General features: G+C 39.2%; 1 protein-coding gene across 7 annotated transcripts in view; it reads left to right on the top strand.

Annotated features, from left to right (window-relative positions):
* The window catches only part of LOC136874155 (zinc finger protein 595), a 127,965-nt gene that overhangs the window by 92,545 nt on the left and 14,250 nt on the right, over window positions 1–21,170 (top strand). For 3 of the 7 annotated variants that reach the window (XM_067147726.2, XM_067147722.2, XM_067147723.2), the window contains one exon: window positions 11,022–11,267. In XM_067147726.2, coding sequence (XP_067003827.2) covers window positions 11,022–11,267 — 246 coding nt within the window. Of the gene's footprint in view, window positions 1–11,021; window positions 11,268–14,194; window positions 14,452–21,170 lie in introns of those variants that run through there. The other 4 variants (XM_067147725.2, XM_068227682.1, XM_068227680.1 and 1 more) reach the window with 3 other exon arrangements.

The raw sequence follows: 21,170 nt of genomic DNA, 5'->3' as shown, positions 1-21,170 counted from the left end.
TGCTAATGTTACAAGTTGATTTCAAAGTAAGTTTTTAGTAGGTTTCATTACTTCATTGAAAATTTCAATAAAATATTTGCATGGTGTCCAATATTTTATAGTCATCCATTCTCCTTTCCTCATGCCTTCCGAGTTTGTTCGTCGTAACTTCATTGATACTTCCCGAAACCACATCAGCTGCCTTACCTCAGACTACATGCTGCTAGCCAACCCGCTCTAAGTCACCCGTATTACGGTCAAATGAGCGTGGGCGAACGAACTGAGTGATTTGCAGACCTGTAATATTGACCCATTGGGTTCGTTTTCTCTTTTTGTGTTTGTCCCATGTTCCTAGTATTTTACCACCCATATTCATTTCCTTGCCTCCTTCCTTTTTCTGTGGTAATCTGGCTTTTTTGTAGTATACTTCCCATATTAAGACTGAAGAGCTTTCAAGATGGTTCCTTAATAAGTGTTGAAGCCCATGCTCCTGATAAAGTTGGGAAGCAGAATTAAGCTCATCAGGTGCTGAGAAGAAAGGGATGTAGAAAAACTGGGATTTATGAGGAGAGAGCAAATCTGTTTCGAGAAGGCAGTGTATGAATATGTGAAGATCGTCGTAATCCTTTTGTGTTTTCTTTCTGTTTCTCCCTCTTCCCACAATGACCTGACACTATATTTGGTCCTATCTTGTGTTTCCTTCAGTGTTCGTGTGTTTCTTTATATAACTTCATTTCCACTCAATTGTGGAAATGTTACTGTTGGTTTAAACTTAAGTAAACAGTTAAGATGTTTTATTTAACCCCTCAGCGTCACAGCCGTTTAAAGAGCTTCCTACCCCGCGGCCGGATGAGATTTCAACTACGCGCGACTGAAATACATTGATTCGCTTAAAGCGTTACTACTCGTATAAGAGTAGCCCGATATTCACGAAATTTGGAATTCCTTATGGTAGAACTATGTACATGAAGATAATTACATAATTGTTTCACATTTCCTTAGTAATTTAGTTCCGTGTGATAGAGTTCGAAGCACTCTTCGAGACAGAGACCCAAGGCACACTCCTGGCAGCAGTACACCGATGTCTTCTTTTCACCGTGTTTTGAACACGCGATACGTCACTGAGGTTTGGATTTCTCACTCTTGGGTGCTAATTTCCTGATAAAACGTATTTCCTGCAACCTTGGAACTGTATTATCTGATGCACGCCGGCCTTGAATATTTCGTTTCCCGCCCGAGAAGCGTATTTTGTACTACGTAAACAAACCTTCCATCAGCTGAAACTGATAAGATAACTGCTCAATGTTTGTCCCTGTGACTTGTCTAAATATTATTGGAGAATCTAGGAATCATAATTCACTGTTGAAAACTTCCCTTTGACCTGTATGTGTATCTATAGTCTCCTGCAGGAAATTTCCAAGTACTGGTTCCTCCTCATCGTCACTCTCATCATTTACCACGGCCACATCATCTATTTCATTATCACTACTGCTAATACTGCCACTACTACTTCCGACTAAACTTCCATTTGAATTATACAATATTTCAAGCATGTTACTCTCAGCAGGAGCTAGCCATTGAGCGCAGTGCGTCACACAAGCTGATGAAGCTGCAGCGGGACCGAAAGCGGCAGGACGAAACTGAATGAGGGGAATAACATTTATGACGAATCGAACCAACTCGACACATATTTCAGATTAAAAGGTCGATACATCGTCTTTCAAACGAGATATATACCATGCACAACTGCTTCTCGTGTCGTATGACAGAAAGCAGCACTAACTGATGCCTACACAGAGCACTCGTGGAGAGTTACGAAAAGACTACAAGCTGAGAAATAAAGACAAATATAATAAATAAACCGCACTCTTAATACAAAATTAGAGCAAAGAACATCACACGAAAACACAAACTTCTCAGATCATCATTTCTTTATTTTATTATTCTGTGGGAAAGAATGAAGCAAACGGACTATTAAAAAAGCAGGGATTGGTGCTCAGACATAATTGACAAATACTTTTCCTTGCAAAAGCAACTGCACTTTAACGATTTTCAATTCTTATTTAGAACACTGATAAACCCGAAAATGTCTTCTTGGAAACAAAACAATTTGCACATCCATAACACCAAAACTCTTCGTGCTTTAGCCGTAAATGCGAAACCATGTATGGGTCTATACCACGTATAGAGGTCGGCGGCTACGGAAGAAAAGGGGGTCTATACCACGTATAGAGGTCGGCGCTGATAATTAACCTGGCAGAGTTAGGAATGTACTGCCTTCCTAACACTTCACCAGTTTTAACGTGATACACTCGTATTACTAATAACTACTTTGTACTTTTAAATGATGCAGAGAATGATGATGATTAATAATTAATAATATTTAATAATAATAGTGTATTTTTTAATGAGAGACTATCAGTGATGGGACACAAACACTTTCAAATTCGTAGTAATAATATCTTTGGAAGGTCAAAAATTTCAAGTGTTCTATGGATAGTGCATAATGTTCTTAAAGCATATCTCTTGAAATTAAATGGCGTATGGCTTTTAGTGCCGTGAGTGTCCGAGGACGTGTTCGGCTTGCCAGGTGCAGGTCTTTTGATTTGACTCCCGTAGGTGACCTGCGTGACGTGATGAGGATGAAATGATGATGAAGATGACACATACGCCCAGCCCCTGTGCCAGCGAAATTAACTAATTATGGTTAAAATTCCCGACCCTGCCAGGAATCGAACCCGCGACTCCTGTGACCAAAGGCCAGCGCGCCAACCATTTAGCCATGGAGCCAGACGAGCATATCTCTATCTACGTTGAATGGGTGTAGCATGTGAATAAGAAAATTCTAACATTTTCAGTTTCTTTTTGTCTTCCTAACAAATCTGGACTAGATCATCAATTTTTGTTGTTATGAAAGTAAAGCCCAGTTATATTTTAAATTTCAAATAACTCTATGAAGTTTGGTAGAACACTTTTATGGTAAATTAGTGGTATGTAATTGTTATACAACACTGGTATATGTAGATATCTGAACAAAGGTTTTGTCCAAAACTGATGCAGTTAACTGAAAGAAAAGTTTACGCAATAACTGCTTAGTTTTTACGGAGGTATTAAATTATTTGTATAATCCAACAATATATTAGCAACGTTTCATCAATAGTTCACATTTACAAGGGAAGTAAGTACTGGACCTCTCAATGATAATCATCACTAACTTTCAGGAGTGGACTAAGCAACTAGTGGGGAGGTCTAGCACTTCACATTTTCCCTACTGATGCTAGGACATGGCTTATTAGAAGGACCTGGATTTTTATGTAATATCGAAGTGCAAAATATGTACATAAAAATGTAGTAAATATCAGTGAAGTATGTATTTTAAAAAATGTAATTCAGTATGTCATATTCATAAAATATGTAGTAGTATTAATGCATTAATTAAATTTACAAAAATATTTGTAGCCTATGTTCCTCTTATTATGGCTTACAGTTATCATATGAGACAATAAGATTGTTTTAAATACCTCAGTATTTTATGATAAAGTTACTGGCATCATTGTTGCTTTAGATAATTTACATAATCTACCATTTTCTAATTTTGACAGTAAGTAAAGTTACTTATTAAATAATCAAATTAAAGGCATATTCAAGATATTTTGAAATAATGTTATGCACTGTAAATTGTAAAGTATATTTGCACAAGTTTTTTTTTTTTTGCTGTAGCTAATTTTCTGTTGCCCTCATGCCCCGAAAATGAAAAAAAATTTGTCAGTATAGAATCTGTCTTTAAACCCGCTATTAAGTAGCACAATTAGTGTGGTAAGTTTTTTAATCATGATGTGCAGTGTGTCACCAAGTCTCCCTGTTTTCCGTTGTGATGTTTTGGCGCTGATACAATAAAATTTGCTTATAAGCTGAGAAGTACTGTTCAGCATCGCAGAAAGTCACCGGTGCATATTTTAAAAGATAAAACTTGCTGGTTGAAATATATTACAGGGATTCTTCGTGTTCTCCACGAATGATCTTGCAAACAGATAGAAAACTTGAATAACCTGGATTTTGTTTCAAGACTGCAAATAACCTTACTCCTTGTGGGTGGGGTTAACTTCCAATAAGTAACCAGGGGAACTTGGCCCCTACAAAGCACGTCCCCAGGTGGTGGATAGGGGGCCCCTACAGTATGTAGGGCTGGTTGAAATAACCAATACAACCCGCGGACCAACAAGTAGCCCAATTCCTGGGGGTTTTAAAATACTGGGACACCCTCTTTCCAGGGGTCATAAATATGGAGGGTCCTTGCCCTGGGTTAAGGGTGAAGACCTCAACGGCATCTACGGCGGAGAAGATGGACTTGAGTACGGTGGAGATGGTGGAAGAGGCAACCCATCTTACAGATGGAACCTACTGCCTTGTAGGACGAGGAGGGCATCCTCAAAGGCTAAGGGAGTAAACCCTGAAAGAAAATCCTCTTATGCGTTAGGCCTAGCAAGTCAGCAGGAGAGTATTGAGTACAGTCGCTTTCAATAAGAAAAAGAGCCTTGGAAAGAAGATCATAGATCGGACTGACCCGTCCTCTCAGACAATTGTAAAGTATGATGACCATAAGGCTGATGATATACAATGTTCTGAAAGGAAACCCCAAATAAAAAAAGAGACCCAAATACCGAATTGGAACTATGAACATTCTATCATTAACTGGAAAGGTAGAAGAACTCCTAGACATGATGGATAGAAGAAAAATATCAATATTGGGAATAAGTGAGACCAAATGGAAAGGGATTGGATTGGAAGTAAGACACTTCACGGAGGATATAAATTATACTGGTGTGGACAGGAGAAGGTGGCGAAAAATGGTGTTGGATTCTTAATTAACGAAGGGACTGATGCTACAGATGAAGTTATCTGCAAAAGTGCTAGAATCATTAAAATGTTCATGAAACTGGAGAACACTAAGTACACCGTCATACAAGTGTGTGCCCCACAGACAGGCTGCAGTGAGGAAGACAAAGAGAAATTTCGACAAGACCTGGAAGATACAGTTAATGAGGAAAATGTTATTATTATTATTGGAGATCTAAATGCGCAAGTTGGGGTAGACAGACTTGGGTACGAGAACATCATTGGTCCACATGGATTTGGACAAAGGAACCCAGAAGGAGAACAACTATTAGATCTGTGCAGAAGAAATGATCTTATAATCAAAAATACATTCTTCAAAAAAAAGAGACAGTCACAGAATAACAAGGTACAGTTGGGATGGCCAGTATAGAACATTGATTGACTACATAATCACAAATAAAGATTGTGGCAAGTACATCACAGATGTAAAGGTAATCCCTAGTGAAAGCATGGACAGTGACCACAGATTGTTGGTAGTAGACTTCAAACATAAGACTAATGAAACGCAGAAAATTATTACGAAAAAACCAAGGGTTAAAACTTGGAAGTCGCAAGAAGTCCAAATAAAGGAAGAATACAAACTAAGGATTCAACAGAGTTTGCCGAAGGTTGAAGTAACCAACGTTAATGAAGAGTGGAAGGTCTTCAAAGACACCTTTGTGGGAGAAGCCAAAAACCTATGTGGAATTACAAGTTCTATCAAAAGAAAAAGGAGACACCATGGTGGAATGATAGAGTGAAAACAGCGGTGAAAGAAAGAAACCAAATAAAGAAGGCACTGGACAAGGAAAAACAAAAACAGGGACAAGAACAAAATGAACAAGAAATATAAAGACTTCAAGGAGTATACAGGAACAAGAAACTTGCTGTAAAGAACATTGTAAGGGAAGAAAAAGAGAAGAAATGGAATGAGTTTGCAGACAAACTGGAAGAGGACAGTAGAGGAAATATGAAATTGCTATACAGAGTAGTGAAAAACAAGCGAAGGGATCAAGAGACCATAAAAGCATTAGAACGTGATGATGGAACTCTGGCACAAGAAGAGGGAGAAATTAAACAAGAACTCAAGATCTATTTCGAAAAGCTGCTGAATAGAGATACAGAAAACGTAACAACGGATAGAGGAGAGCCAAGTAGAGGAACCACAACTGAACCACCAATTACATGGCTTGAGGTTGAAAATGCGCTCAAGAGCATGAAGAAAGGAAAGGCAGTGGGCATAGATGAACTAAGTGCAGATATGCTGTAAGCAGCGAGAATTCCAGGAATCCAGTGGCTCTACAGACTGCTCAACAAGATATGGGAGGAAAATACTATTCCTGAGGACTGGAAGATGGGCATCATTGTACCTCTGTTCAAGAAAGGAAGCCGACAAAAATGTACTAATTACCGTGGTATCACACTACTGTCTCATGTCCTGAAAATATTGGAAAAAATAATAGAGACCAGAATCAGAGATATTGTTGAACCAATTTTGCAAGAAGAGCAGTATGGTTTCAGTCCAGGAAGGTCAACTACAGACCTTATATTTGCAATTAGGATGCTAATGGAAAAATACTGGGAGAAGAACAAGCCTTTATTTCTAATGTTTTTGGACATTGAGAAAGCATACGACAGTGTACCAAGGGAAAGAATTTGGCAATGCATGAAAGAACTTCAAGTGCGAGACAGCCTCATAGACAAAGTGAAAATGTTGTATAGTGGGAACAGAAGCTGTATTCAAGTAGGATGTGGTTTGTCGGACTGGTTTGAAACAAAGAGAGGAGTGCAGCAGGGCAGCTCATTGTCACCACTTCTATTTATTATTGTAATGGATGTAGTCATGAAATCTGTTAAAAGGAAAGAACATGGAGATATCAAAGCCTTCACATTTGCAGATTATGTTGCGATCTGGAGTGACTCAGAAGAGGAATTGGGAGAGAGAATGCAAAGCTGGAATGAGGAGTTTAAGAAATATTGTTTAAACATCAGCAAGACCAAGACGGTGGTGATGAAAGTGTATGGGGAAGGAGCAGAACCAATAGTCATGTTAAAATAAATAATTTGAAAATATTAATTCAATATCTCCTCCATATAGGATTGGCATCAGGAAGGGCATCCTTTATGCTATGCAGTTGTTTCAAGCCAGTCTTAAGCTACGTGAAGATTTAGCAATACAGTGAAACCTCGATTCTCCGTTTTTCGAGGGACCGTGAAAATAAAACGTACAACACGGGAAAACGGAAAATCCGGGAATGAATGAAAACTATTAATTTGGCTAAACATCACAAAAATGAAATATGTATAATTATAATCTTACAAAAACTCCTAAACCAAACCAAACTACAGCCCCAGTGAGACTTTGCCTGCCAAGCGACCGCTGCTCAGCCCGAAGGCCTGCAGATTACGAGGGACGCATCGTCAGTGCGACGAATCCTCTCGGCCGATATTCCTGGCTCTGTAGATCGGGGTCGCCATCTCACCATTAGATACGGTAGCTCCACAATTAAAGGTAATCACGTAGGCTAAGTGGACCTGGAACCAGACTTATATCCAGGTAAAATTGCCTGACCTGGTCGCAATCGAACCCGGGCCCCCTGGATGAGAGCCGGGCATGTTAGACCGCGAACCGCATTAATTACCGGTACGCGAGTTCAAAATCTCGATACTTTATATTCAATTTTACAGGGGAATCTTCGTCAGTTTCCCGTGAAAACTTCTTTCAGTTCAGCAACTTTGATTACGCTAGCCAAACTCTTCGAAAAATCTAACAACGCCAAGCCAAACGACAATCGACCACAAGTAGCTTTTAATTCTCTCATCTAATAAAATAAAGCATATTAGATACAAAAACACCCAAAATGATGGCGAAATCCGTTCATTTCTTAATCTTTCATTGTAATTTGGTCTCCGGTATACTGTTCGTAGTCAGTTTCTGGAAATCTCGTTCCGCGCAAATTAGGCCTACATCGACTTTTAAAGGTTATGTTGAACTCGAAAACATGGTTTCGAATGTATCGATTCTTAAAAGTTCTCGAATACATTATATTCAATTCTGCGCGTCACAAATCCAATCAAATTGGAAAAATAAAAGAAATATCAAAACTTCAGAAATTACGGTTATTCGTGACCTTGAGGTCATCTGGAAAGTGCGCTCGCTGCACATGGCAGTACGAGTTTGAAATGATACCAATCATTTAAAATGTAACGTGCGCAAGTAAAACGACTGCGGTTATTGGTATTTTAACACGAAAACGTAAAATTCCCAGTCTTACATTAGTAACAGTAATAGGCAATCCCAAGACCTTCCATGGCTTTTTTTTTTTAAATGTAAGGTGCAACATCTGTTTTCGTCTCGCTAACATAATCATGTACGATAATATAAAAAATACTGAATTTGTGTTAAGGAGCAGTTTCGATTCCTGCCTGAAAGCCCACTTAGGTCTGCAGTGCCCTGAGCAAAGTGCCGAAAACCCCTTCGGCAGTACGATCGAAAAAATGTAAATAAGAAAACATCTAACCCTGGACATAACATGGAAGTTTTATAAGTGGGAACATTTGACGAAACTCGTTCCGTCTTCACGCAGAGCTGTAGAAATGCGCCGTGTCTTCTAGCAATTGCTGTGGCCACTCTCTGCCCTATGATTTTCCGAGATTCTCTAAACAATACCACCCGAATGCGATGCTAAGATGGTCCCTTATGCAAGTTCACCGCCGATCGCCGAACGCCAAGATCCATAAATATGCCATAGCCGTCCTTTCGTGAGATACAGTTTATTAAAAAACGATTGATCGAGGATTTAGCGTTGATGGGACTGGAATTTCTGGACGGTTGATCCGGGAAATCGTTTCTTCGAGGAACGGATAATGCGGGACTTTTACAACGTAATTTAATTACGATGCTCTCGGGACCACGTAATTTGAACGCATATTCCGGGAAAACGTACTTTCCGGGAACGGATAATCGAGGTTCCACTGTACCGCCTACCAAAGCCCATTTGATTTCACCTGCAAATTGATCTAATTGGCTAACTTTAGCAATTGATAAAATAACGGTGCGAGATATCGAAAATAATGTCAAACTATTTATCAATACGACCAACTCTCTAACCCTCTTATACCAGGTTCATGTTGTTTCCGACCAGCCTGTATATTGTATTGGAAGTTGATGTTTTTAAAACAAGTGGTATTATGACCCAGTATGAAACATTCATTTTAAGATACCAGTACTTACAAATACACTTCTTTAAGAAGTTTGTAGCTTTCCTTTGCCATTTTCTCTGTAACATTCTGAGGGTTGTGAAGTGCAGTAACCATTAACGTGCTATGATGTGCAGCTAGTCAAACTATACACTCTGACTGAAATGTAGAGGATACTGGTATTTAGTCTTGTATAAGACGACTTAAGTTGGGGTTCCTACTTCAGGAATGAGTTTTGTTAATGGGGAAAATCGAGTAATGTTCTGCATAACTTTGAGTTATGGAAAAATATTCTACTTGTGGGCTAAAAATATCATTTGATATATTGTAAATTTAAGCAAGATATAGAAAATATGTAAGATTCTGTCATGAAACAAAAATTCCTTGGATATATTGAAAATTCTTGTTATAATGTTCGAGTTATAGAAGTTTGACTGTACTTTGAAATACAGGCTGTTTTGTGTTTCATTATACCCTGTCATTAAAGAACTATTTCTGTTTGCTGCACTTTGAACGCTATATGGGACGGTTGATGGGTTGGGTTTTTTTTCTCCTTCACACTGTTGTAGACACTCCAAGCGTAGTTTGAAGTGCGTACTTGTTCACAATGGAAACAAACTTGCATCTGTTCCCGTTGCTCATTCAGTTATTATGTGAGAAACATATGCAAATCTCTAAATGCTGTTGTGTAAACTGAAGTACCAGGAACACAAGTGGCAAGTGTGTGGCGATTTCAAAGTGATAGGTATTCTGTTACGTTTACAAGGAGGTTACACAAAGCACCCCTTATTTCTGTGTGAATGGGACAGTTGAGCAAAGTTTAGATAATGGATTTTAGGGTCAAAAAACATAAAACAAGAAACTCTTATTCACAAAAGCAAAATACTGTTACCTCCGCTTCATATCAAACTAGGGCTTATCAAGCAGTTCGTTAAGGCCCTAAACAATGACGGTGAATGCTTTCAGTATCTTTGTCATCGATTCCCAGGCATCAGTAATTCCAAAATCAGGGAGGGTATTTTCACAGGTCCAGATATCAGAAAACTTCTTTCTGATGCTAATTTTGAAGACGTTATGTGTGCTGCAGAGCGATTGGCATGGGAAGCATTCCTGAATGTGGTCAAGAACTTTCTTGGAAACACAAAGGATTCAGACTACAAACAAGTGGTAGATAGATTGCGTGTTTCTTTCCAAGATTTAGGCTGCAAAATGAGCTTGAAAGTGCACGTTACATTCACATCTGGACTATTTACCTGAGAACCTAGGAATGCTGAGCGAAGAGCAAGGAGAAAGATTCTATCAAGATCTACAGGAAATGGAACAAAAACATGCTGGCAGATTACTGCTGGTTACTAAAGAGAGAAGGTCCAACTACTCCTCACACACGAAAAGCAAGGCGAAGAAGTTTCGTATACTAAGGTAGGACATTATAAAACTGAAACCGTAGACTTACCATTCTCAGTACGTTATGAGGCTTAATGCATGGTAAATTTTGGTCCATGTGGCTGTGTTTTTCTACAGATCTGTTAACACAGTATACTACATATCTTTATATTATGTTCATAAGTATACCAATCTAAGATAGGAATGTTCAGATGGATGAAAATAATAAGAAAGAAGCGTTCTTTATATGTGATAGTAGTAATCTTGTATGTGCGCGTGCTGCATATTTATCAAATTTTGAATTTGCACAAAAACCTGATGTGATAGGGGAAAACTGACTTCAGTTCCGGAATCAACATGCCCGAAATATAAAAGATCACTATGTAAACTTCATGCAATGATTAGAAAGTTTGAATTCGCAGGTCAGTGTTATCTAATATGTCTAGCACCTCAGCCTGTAATCTGGTCACAACTTTCCAAGTTTTCCTCCTCCATCTGTCAGTCTTTTGCAGGAACTCTTCTGTCTCTCTATGTATGTTTTGCTTTAGTTGTCATTTTAGATGATTGCAGTGTTTTTATCATAGATATGTGATACAGCTTTTCCAAATTCCTGGAGTGTTGCTTACCACCGCAGAACTCGCCATCCAGTTGAGGAAGGAGGTGGCAGTCTTTCAAAGCAAAAACCCTTCAGATGTGAAGTATGTGGACGCCGATATGTCAGCGAGATATCATTACAACACCACCAGTCGTCGTTGCATGGTGAAGAGGCTGCGGATGGATGTGGAACCAGTTATCAGTGTGAAGAATGCGGCAAGGTGTTTAGTCGTAAGGTAAGTTATACTTCTTTCATTTTATACTAATAGTGTAACTGCAGGAAGCATAACAATCAAATAGTATTAGATAACTCAAAAGTAATTATCCTATAAATGTTTTATTCATTTGTTTTTGAGATGTTAGGGGACATATAATTTGCTTGTATTTGTTGTTGGTACTGTTTTGAAGAACATTTCTAGAGTCTTATACATATTTCTTCAAAATATCATCAGAAATGTGATTATAATTTGGATACTTCAAATTTTTTTTTTTTTTTTTTTTAGAAACTGCTTCGATATGAAGCAAGCAGGGAAAAAAACAGGTCAGGTAGAAGAGATGATAAGTATTAAAACAGCTTTAAATTGATTTAGGCAATTGAGTAATGGAGATACTAGACATAATGTCTTGGTATTTCCAAACATACAGTTGCTTAACCTCTCCCCCAACTACATATAGCATACAAAACACTGAAAGCATCCTACCTATCAAGTTTGCACATAGTCAAAACAGTAAACCCTTATTCTATCAGGGAAGATATACAATAAAGATGTGGTGAAAACTTAAGTATGTTTGCCAACATGTTACTAACAGATCTTGATTGATGTTCTCTTGTTGAATTTGCATACAAAAGAACAAATTGATAAGCATGTGCCTCAGTTCAGAAGAATAGAGGCCATGTTGGCAGGTTCTTCCAATAGGCGCCTTTCTCATCAGCATTATAAATTTGCTCTTGCAGAAGATCAGCTCTAACTCCTTGGCTGAATGGTCAGCGTTGAGGCCTTCAGTTCAGAGAGTCCCAGGTTCGATTCCCGGTTTGGTAATTGATTTTAATCATGTGTAATTAATTTTTCTGGCTCGGGGCCTGGATGTTCATGTTTGTCCCAACACTCTCCTCTTCATATTGAGAGACAACACACCGCGCTACCAACTACCACAGAAACATGGAATAGTGATTACATCCCTCCACGTAGAGATGGCGTCAGGAAGGGCATCCGGTCGTAAAACAGGGCCAAATCCACATGTGCAACACAGTTTGCAGCTGTGACCCCACAGGTGTGGAAAAAGCGGTAGAAGAATATCAGCTGCTTCTTTGTTAGCACTTAAGTTAGTTTCTCACTGTGAACTGCAATCCCACAGCACTGTTCAAACTGAGTCATCCAACCTGAAGAAGCATTAAGTTCTCCTTCAGTCTTCAGAAGCTTGTACAGTTGCTGCTTTGTGAATTAACATGTAACCTGACATGGGAATTCCTTTTGTTTCATCCAGATCCCTGTAAGTTGAGATTTTTATTTTATGTCTCTGGCTATCTGGATTCCTATGCCATAATTATAAGTGAGCCTTGCTGCTGATTCACCATTTTTCTAACATATCTATAACTTCTAGCTCTTTTTCCTCTTGCCAGAACAACATGTTTGCATTTTGATAATGAATTGTAGTCCTAATAATGACTTATTTAATCCAGGTGTTGCAGACTCTGTGTGGTGAGAAAAACACAAAACTGTTAGCTGCAGGTTTCCCATTGTGAAAGGTACATTTTGAAAAGAGGTCATTTATGTAGATTGAGCTAAATTAGGAAGAATTTACTGTATCTCTGTGAAATGAAGTACATACATACATACATACATGCATGCATCTTTATTGTAGACTGTTACGCCTTTCAAAGTTCAGTCTGCAAGCATCTGTGAATTTACTAAACACCTCCACAATCCTCTATTTGTAGCCAGATCTGTGACCTCAGTTAGCTCCATACCTTTCATCTTTAAATCATTAGATACCACATCTAACCATCATCCCTTTGGTCTCCCTCTACTTCTCTTGCCCTCCATGACTGAGTCCATTATTCTCCTATGTAATCTTTCCTCCATTCACCTAACATGACCCTACTGCTGAAGCCGCTTTATAAATCGAGTTCATTCCTAACTGTGCCTTTATCTTCTCATTCTGAGTACTCTTCTGCCACTGCTCCCATCTGTTTGTACCAGCAGTCATTCTCGCTACTTTCATGTCTGTTATTTCTGATATTAAGATATCCTGAGTCTGCCCAGCGTTCATTCCCATATAGCAAAGTTGATCTGAAAACAGACCAATGTCAAAGGTAGTTTTGTCCGGGACCTGACTTCTTTCTTACAGAATACTGTTGATCGCACCTGCGAGCTCACTGCATTAGCTTTTTAGCACCTTGATTCAATCTCACTTACTGGGAGAACACACATGTAATAATAATAATAATAATAATAATAATAATAATAATAATGTAATGAGTTTATATAATGACCGACTGCACCAATAATTTACGTAAATGAGACTTGTAAGCCACGCAACTGGATGCACACAAATAATTTTATGACAGAGTACCGAGGGAATTCTCTATTGCCAGCTAGACTTTAGTCTTTTTAGCTTATCCACCTCTTACCTTAAATGGTGAAATGGTTAGTGTGCTGGCCTTTGTTCCATGTGGTCCTGGGTCGATTCCTGGCCAAGTTGGCTAATTCCAATGGCTCATGGGCTGGGTGATGTGCCATCTTCGGCATTAGAATTCATCATACATAGGGTCTCATCCTCACAGACACACAGGTTGCTTGTAAGGCATCAACTCAAAAAATCTGCACCAGGTTTCTCTGGAGACCATACGTAATAGTAATTATTATTATTACCTCAACATTATGTCTAAACATCATTGACGTGCAGTGAACACATTCGTTACCCCAGCTGCAAAAATTTTGAATTAGCAGTCGCAGCCCCACCACTCTCTCTAAAGCCAACATTACTATTGTATAAACTGTTACTATTACCATTTTATAAACTAAGTGGAACTAGAGCTAGAGAAACTGGGAAATGCCTTTTGGTCCCAGCTTCAATAACAGTGAAATCCTGACATTCACCTCCCTGTGCTAGAGAGTGGGCAACGGTTGTGTATATATATATGTGTGTGTGTTATAAACAGGCGGCTAACGAATGCAGGGACCGGGTATCTCCCGCTATAAGGAGACCACCTTCTACCAAATGCCAAAGGCCTCCTAGGAGGGTGGATGATCAGGTAGATGGAAGGGCACTCTCTTGCCCTTGGAGTGAGAAACTGCTCCTAAAGACGGAAGAGCCAGTAGATGGCCAACGGCATAGGATGGGGAAGCAAACTGGAAACCACTCCATTCAAGACCAGCATCGACTGGTTGAGAACTTTGGGGGGTGCACCCATGTCAAGTAAGTGTACATGCTAAAACTCAAGAAATATTTGGTTGACGGACCTCCTGCTGTACATTATAACCAGCAAATCCTATTCTAATAAAAGGGGTGAGGGCGAGTACCTGGCGCCTTAAAACTGGGACTACTCGGCTAAGGTATGGTAACCCTGACAGAGAAGTCTCTGGCCCTCCAGGTCGGGGGTTGAATGTAGGGTTAATGGCTCTGTTGCATAGACACTAGACACTACAGGTCCTGGATTATACGGGAAGCTCTGGAAATACGTAGAAATCCTAACAATTTCAACAGGGACACTGGCTATCAATTAAGTAATACCTGGTTTCCAGCCATTAAGAATTTACGTAGGTAGTTCCCTTCCCTGTCCCTTCGCCAGTGTTATTTCGTCTCTGTGTTTTCCAAATTCGTACGTTCCTCGTCGCCAGATGTTTCATTCCAGGCTTGTGTCAATGCCATACACCTGTCAATGTCATATGTTACGTACATATGTTATATAAACATCTTAGACTGATTCTGATGGTTCGATCAGCTTCTGCTTCGAACACTAGCACTGTGCTACGTCCGGGGAGCCATCTGGTGGCAAATGAACGTACCATTTCCACTTCCATTATAACGTCTAAATTTAAAGAGTCATTGTTTAAGAAGCCTTTCTCGTGAACAGTTGAAATTTTCTTCTGATGACGCAGAGCACAGTTCTCTGCAAAACGTAAAGAATTTCACCTTATTTTCTTGATATGGCATAAGCCCAAAAGCCTATACAGTATCATGTCTGTAAGTACGGGCCATGAAAGCATCAATGGCAAAAAAAAAAAAAAAAGGTTGTTACAAATATCTCACATTTGCCTTGGATGAATAAGAATGTATATCAAAATATGATGACCCTGCAATGGAAATCGGCTTTACAAATAGGTACTTGGAATGTAAGAACCCTGCATAAACCAGGATCCTTCAAAATCCTCAGTCAACAGTTAGAGAAGTATAGAGTGGGAATTGCTGCAATTCAAGAGACTACATTATTAGGTAATGGTATACAGGACATGGAGAAGTATACACCTTTTAAGAGTGTTGAAGAAACTGGACCCCACGAATTTGGTAATGTATTTTGTGTCCAAAATTCACTAGTGTCGTAAGTGCCGTCCTTTGAACATGTGAATGAAAGACTATGCTATTTGAGGGTACATTCTAAATGGTTTAACATTTCACTGGTGAACTGTCATGCCCCCCACAAATGACAAGGATGATCATGTTAAAGACTCCTTTTATGAAGATTTGTTAGAACTGTGGAATAAATTACCCAAACATGATGACAAAATGATTTTAGGTGATTTCAATGCAAAAGTTGGAAAGGAAGACATTTTTGTGCCAACAATAGGAGGTAAAGTCTACATGATGAAAGCAATGATTATGCCATAGACTAATCAGTTTCACTACATCCACAAACATGAATGTGCCAACCTTCCCACATAAACAAATACATAAGGAAACATGGTATTCATGTGATGGTAAGACTGCCAATCAGATAGATCATGTACTAATTGATAACAGGCATAGAAGCTTCATAATTGATATCAGAGCTTACAGAGGAGCCGAGATAGGATCTGATCACAATATGATAATTGCTTCTGTTAAAATTAAATTTAAAACCTCTTGTAAGTCACAGACTGAGGAAAGATGCAAAGTTGACACTGGCAGGAGGATGAAAGATTAAATTATAATGTGGAAATTACAAGCAGATTTGATATTCTGGGAGAAGATCCTATAGAAGACATTGATGAAACAAATGACAAAGTTTATGAACGAATGTGGAAAAATGCGAAACAAATCATGTCAACAGTAGCAATGAAAGTGATACCAAAAGGTGTTAGTAAGAAAAAGAAATGGTTTGATGAGGTATGTCAAGATGCAGTTAATGAAGTGGCAATATAGCATAATAAGTGGCTGCATTCTAATAAGAATGTAGATGTTGAGGAACTATACAGAGAAAAGCAGAAAGAATGTAGTAAATTCATTCGCAGAAAGAAAAAAGTCTACCTGAGACAACAAACAGAATCAGTCCAAGATGACTACAGAAACAGGAACATCCGCAAGATGTATAGAACTGTCAACACAATTTAAAAAGGTTTTCAACCAAGATCAAGTATTATGAGAGATAAGTTTGGAAATTTAAATGCTGATCAGGACAAAGTATTAAATTACTGTTAGGAATAGTTTGATTCCTTGCTGAATTGTGCTGATCCAGAAACCTGTATTGGTAAACCATCTAATTCCCCATCAGAAGAACAAGTACCATAGCCATCATATCAAGAGGTATTACAAAGTATTATACATTTGAAAAACAATAAAGCTTCAGGTAGTGATAACATTCCTGCTGAGCTTATTAAATATGGTGGAGAAGTATTAAATACATACATATATCATTCTAAGGATATGGCACTATGTTATTCCAAAAGAATGGCTGGAATCACTTATTGTCCCAAGTCATAAAGGAGAGGATAAGGAAGATCTTCAAAATTATCATGGTATATCTCTTGTAAACGTGGACTACAAAATTCTGTCTTTTATTCTCTTACAGCGTTTAAAACCATTTGCTGAAAATGCTCTTGGAGACTATCAGAACGGTTTTTGTAGTAACAGATCCACTACAGACAGCATAATTGCAATTAAGACTATTAATAAGGTGTGGGAACACAAAGAGTCAGTTCATTATCTCTTTCTAAATTTCTTCAAGGCATAGGATTCCATCCATAGAGAAGGGCTGTGGAACATCATGATGGAGTTTGGCTTTCCCATAAAATTAATTAACATGTGCAAACTGTGTATGGATAGTAATGTTAGCTGTGTTTTGCTCAAGGGCAGAAAATCAAGTTTCTTCCAGAATAAAACTGGTCTGAGACAAGGGGATGCACTATCTCCTCTTCTATTTAACATTGCACTGGAGAATATTATCAGGAAATTAGCTCTTGTACCTGCTGGCATCATACTGGGGAGACAACATAAAGTCCTTGCATGTGCAGATGATATTGTTCTTATTGACCGCAATGGATTAGAAATTAGGCAGTTATTTGTGGAACTAGAGGAAATGGCAGCAAAAATTGGCTTACGAGTAAATGATAAAAAGACACATTACATGGTTGTACAGAGATTGAAACATGAGGAGGTTGACAGATTGCCTTTGAAGATTGGGAAATATATATTTAGAAGAGTAGAGAAGTTTAAATTACTTGGTTTATTAATCGATGAGCAAAACTGAAGGCAACAGGAACACCAAGCTAAAATTAAGAATTCAAATAAGGCATTTTACTCTATGAGCCCTATATTAGGCAAGGAATGCATAAATTATCTACAATACAATCATTCGACCAGTACTTCTGTATGGTTCCGAGACATGGAGTATAACCAAGAAAGAGCAGCAGCAAGTCTTTGAGAATAACATATATACATACTTACATTATCATTATAGACTGTTATGGCTTTCAGCGTTCAGTCTGCAAGCCTCTGTGAATTTACTAAACGTCGCCACAATCCTCGATTTGCAACTAGTGTTGTGGCCTCATTTAGTTCTATACCTCTTATCTTTAAATCGTTAGAAACCGAGTCTAGCCATCGTCGTCTTGGTCTCCCTCTACTTCTCTTACCCTCCATAGCAGAGTCCATTATTCTCCTAGGTAACCTATCCTCCTCCATTCGCCTCACGTGACCCCACCACCGAAGCCGGTTTATGCGTACAGCTTCATCCATCGAATTCATTCCTAAATTAGCCTTTATCTCCTCATTCCGAGTACCCTTCTGCCATTGTTCCCACCTGTTTGTACCAGCAATCATTCTTGTTACTTTCATGTCTGTTACTTCTAACTTATGAATAAGATATCCTGAGTCCACCCAGCTTTCGCTCCCGTAAAGCAAAGTTGGTCTGAAAACAGACCGATGTAAAGATAGTTTCGTCTGGGAGCTGACTTCCTTCTTACAGAATACTGTTGATCGCAGCTGCGAGCTCACTGCATTAGCTTTACGACACCTTGATTCAATCTCACTTACTATATTACCATCCTGGGAAAACACACAACCTAAATACTTGAAATTATCGACCTGTTTAGCTTTGTATCACCAATCTGACATTCAATTCTGTTGAATTTCTTACCTACTGACATCAATTTAGTCTTCGAGAGGCTAATTTTCATACCATACTCATTGCACCTATTTTCAAGTTCCACGATATTAGACTGTAGGCTTTCGGCACAATCTGCCATTAAGACCAAGTCGTCAGCATAGGCCAGACTGCTTACTACATTTCCACCTAACTGAATCCCTCCCTGCCATTTTATACCTTTCAGCAGATGATCCATGTAAACTACAAACAGCAAAGGTGAAATATTACAGCCTTGTCTAACCCCTGTAAGTACCCTGAACCAAGAACTCATTCTACCATCAATTCTCACTGAAGCCCAATTGTCAACATAAATGCCTTTGATTGCTTTTAATAATCTGCCTTTAATTCCATAGTCCCCCCATATGGCGAACATCTTTTCCCTCGGTACCCTGTCATATGCTTTCTCTAGATGTACGAAACATAAACGCAATGGCCTATTCCTCTCATAGCATTTTTCAATTACCTGGCGCATACAGAAAATCTGATCCTGACAGCCTCTCTGTGGTCTGAAACCACACTGGTTTTCATCCAGCTTACTCTCAACGACTGATCGCACCCTCCCTTCCAGGATGCCAGTGAATACTTTGCCTGGTATACTAACCAGTGAGATACCTCGATCATTGTTGCAATCCTTCCTGTTCCCTTGCTTATAGATAGGTGCGATTACTGCTTTGGCCCAATCTGAAGGTACCTTACCAACACTCCATGCTAATTTTACTACTCTATGAAGCCATTTCATCCCTGCCTACCACTATACTTCACCATTTCAGGTCTAATTTCATCTATTCCTGCTGCCTTATGACAATGGAGTTTATTTACCATCCTTCCACTTCCTCAAGCATAATTTCACCAACATCATTTTCCTCCTCCCCATGAGCTTGGTTGTTTGCAACACCACCAGGATGATTTCCTTTTACATTGAGAAGATGTTCAAAATATTCCCTCCACCTCTCCAGTGATTCCCTGGGATCTATTATGAGTTCACCTGAATTACTCAAAACACTGTTCATTTCCTTTTTCCCTCCCTTCCTAAGATTCTTTATTACTGTCCAGAAAGGTTTCCCTGCTGCTTGACCTAGCCTTTCCAGGTTATTACCAAAATCTTCCCATGACTTCTTTTTGGATTCAACAACTATTTGTTTCGCTCTGTTTCTTTCATCTACATACAACTCTCTGTCTGCCTCGGCCCTTGTTTGGAGCCATTTCTGATAAGCCTTCTTTTTACGTTTACAAGCTGCTCTCACTTCATCATTCCACCAAGATGTTCGCCTTTACCCATCTTTACACACAGTTGTTCCTAGGCATTCCCTTGCTGTTTCTACTACAGCATCCCTGTATGCCACCCATTCACTTTCTATATCCTGAACCTGCTTACTGTCTACTGTTCGAAACTTCTCACTAATCATATCCATGTACTTCTGTCTAATTTCCTCATCCTGGAGATTTTCTACCCTTATTCGTTTGCAGACAGATTTCACTTTCTCTGCTCTAGGCCTAGAGATACTTAGTTCACTACAGATCAGATAGTGGTCTGTATCATCGAAAAATCCCCGGAAAACTCGTACATTCCTAACAGATTTCCTGAATTCGAAGCCTGTTAAGATATAGTCTATTATGGATCTGGTACCCCTAGCCTCCCATGTGTAGCGGTGAATAGCCTTATGCTTGAAGAATGTATTTGTAACAGCTAAACCCATACTAGCACAGAAGTCCAGCAAACGCTTCCCATTCCCATTAGCTTCCATATCTTCCCCACATTTACCAATCACCCTTTCATATCCTTCAGTTCTATTCCCAACTCTCGCATTGAAATCGCCCATTAGCACTATTCTATCCTTGCTGTTGACCCTGACCACGATGTCACTCATTGCTTCATAAAACTTGTCAACTTCATCCTCATCTGCACCCTCACATGGTGAATACACGGACACAATTCTAGTCCTAATTCCTCCAACTGACAAATCTACCCACATCATTCGCTCATTTACGTGCCTAACAGAAACTATGTTCCGTGCAATGGTATTCCTGATAAAGAGCCCTACCCCAGACTCTGCCCTTCCCTTTCTAACACCCGTCAAGTACACTTTATAATCTCCTATCTCTTCCTCGTTATCTCCCCTTACCCGAATATCACTTACTCCTAGCACATCCAGATGCATCCTCTTTGCTGACTCAGCCAGTTCTACTTTCTTTCTTCCATAAGCCCCATTAATATTGATAGCTCCCCATCGAATTCCATTTCGTTTGCCAAGTTGTTTCCAAGGAGTCCCTTGCCTGTCAAATGGGAGTGGGACTCCGTTACTCCCATAGGTCCGAGGCTTGCTTAAAATGTTCTGAGCTCGGTCGATTCATGAAGCAGGATGCTACCTTACTTGCACATAGTCCAAGTGAGGATCTCTCCTCTAACGGGTTTATAGAAAGTTTATAGAAAAATATTTGGCCCATGGTTCGATCCTATTTCTCAAAGCTGGCATAATAGATCTAATTATGAGATTTACACCCCTCTCTCAACAACATACTATAATAGGTGTGATAGAATCCAACAGACTGTGCTGGGCTGGACATTTACTGAGGA

The sequence above is a fragment of the Anabrus simplex genome, chromosome 5, assembly GCF_040414725.1.
Source record: "Anabrus simplex isolate iqAnaSimp1 chromosome 5, ASM4041472v1, whole genome shotgun sequence".
Classification (NCBI taxonomy): Eukaryota; Metazoa; Arthropoda; class Insecta; order Orthoptera; family Tettigoniidae; genus Anabrus; species Anabrus simplex.
The sequence above is the reverse complement of the archived record's forward strand: the minus strand, read 5'-3'. Positions and strand labels throughout refer to the sequence as shown.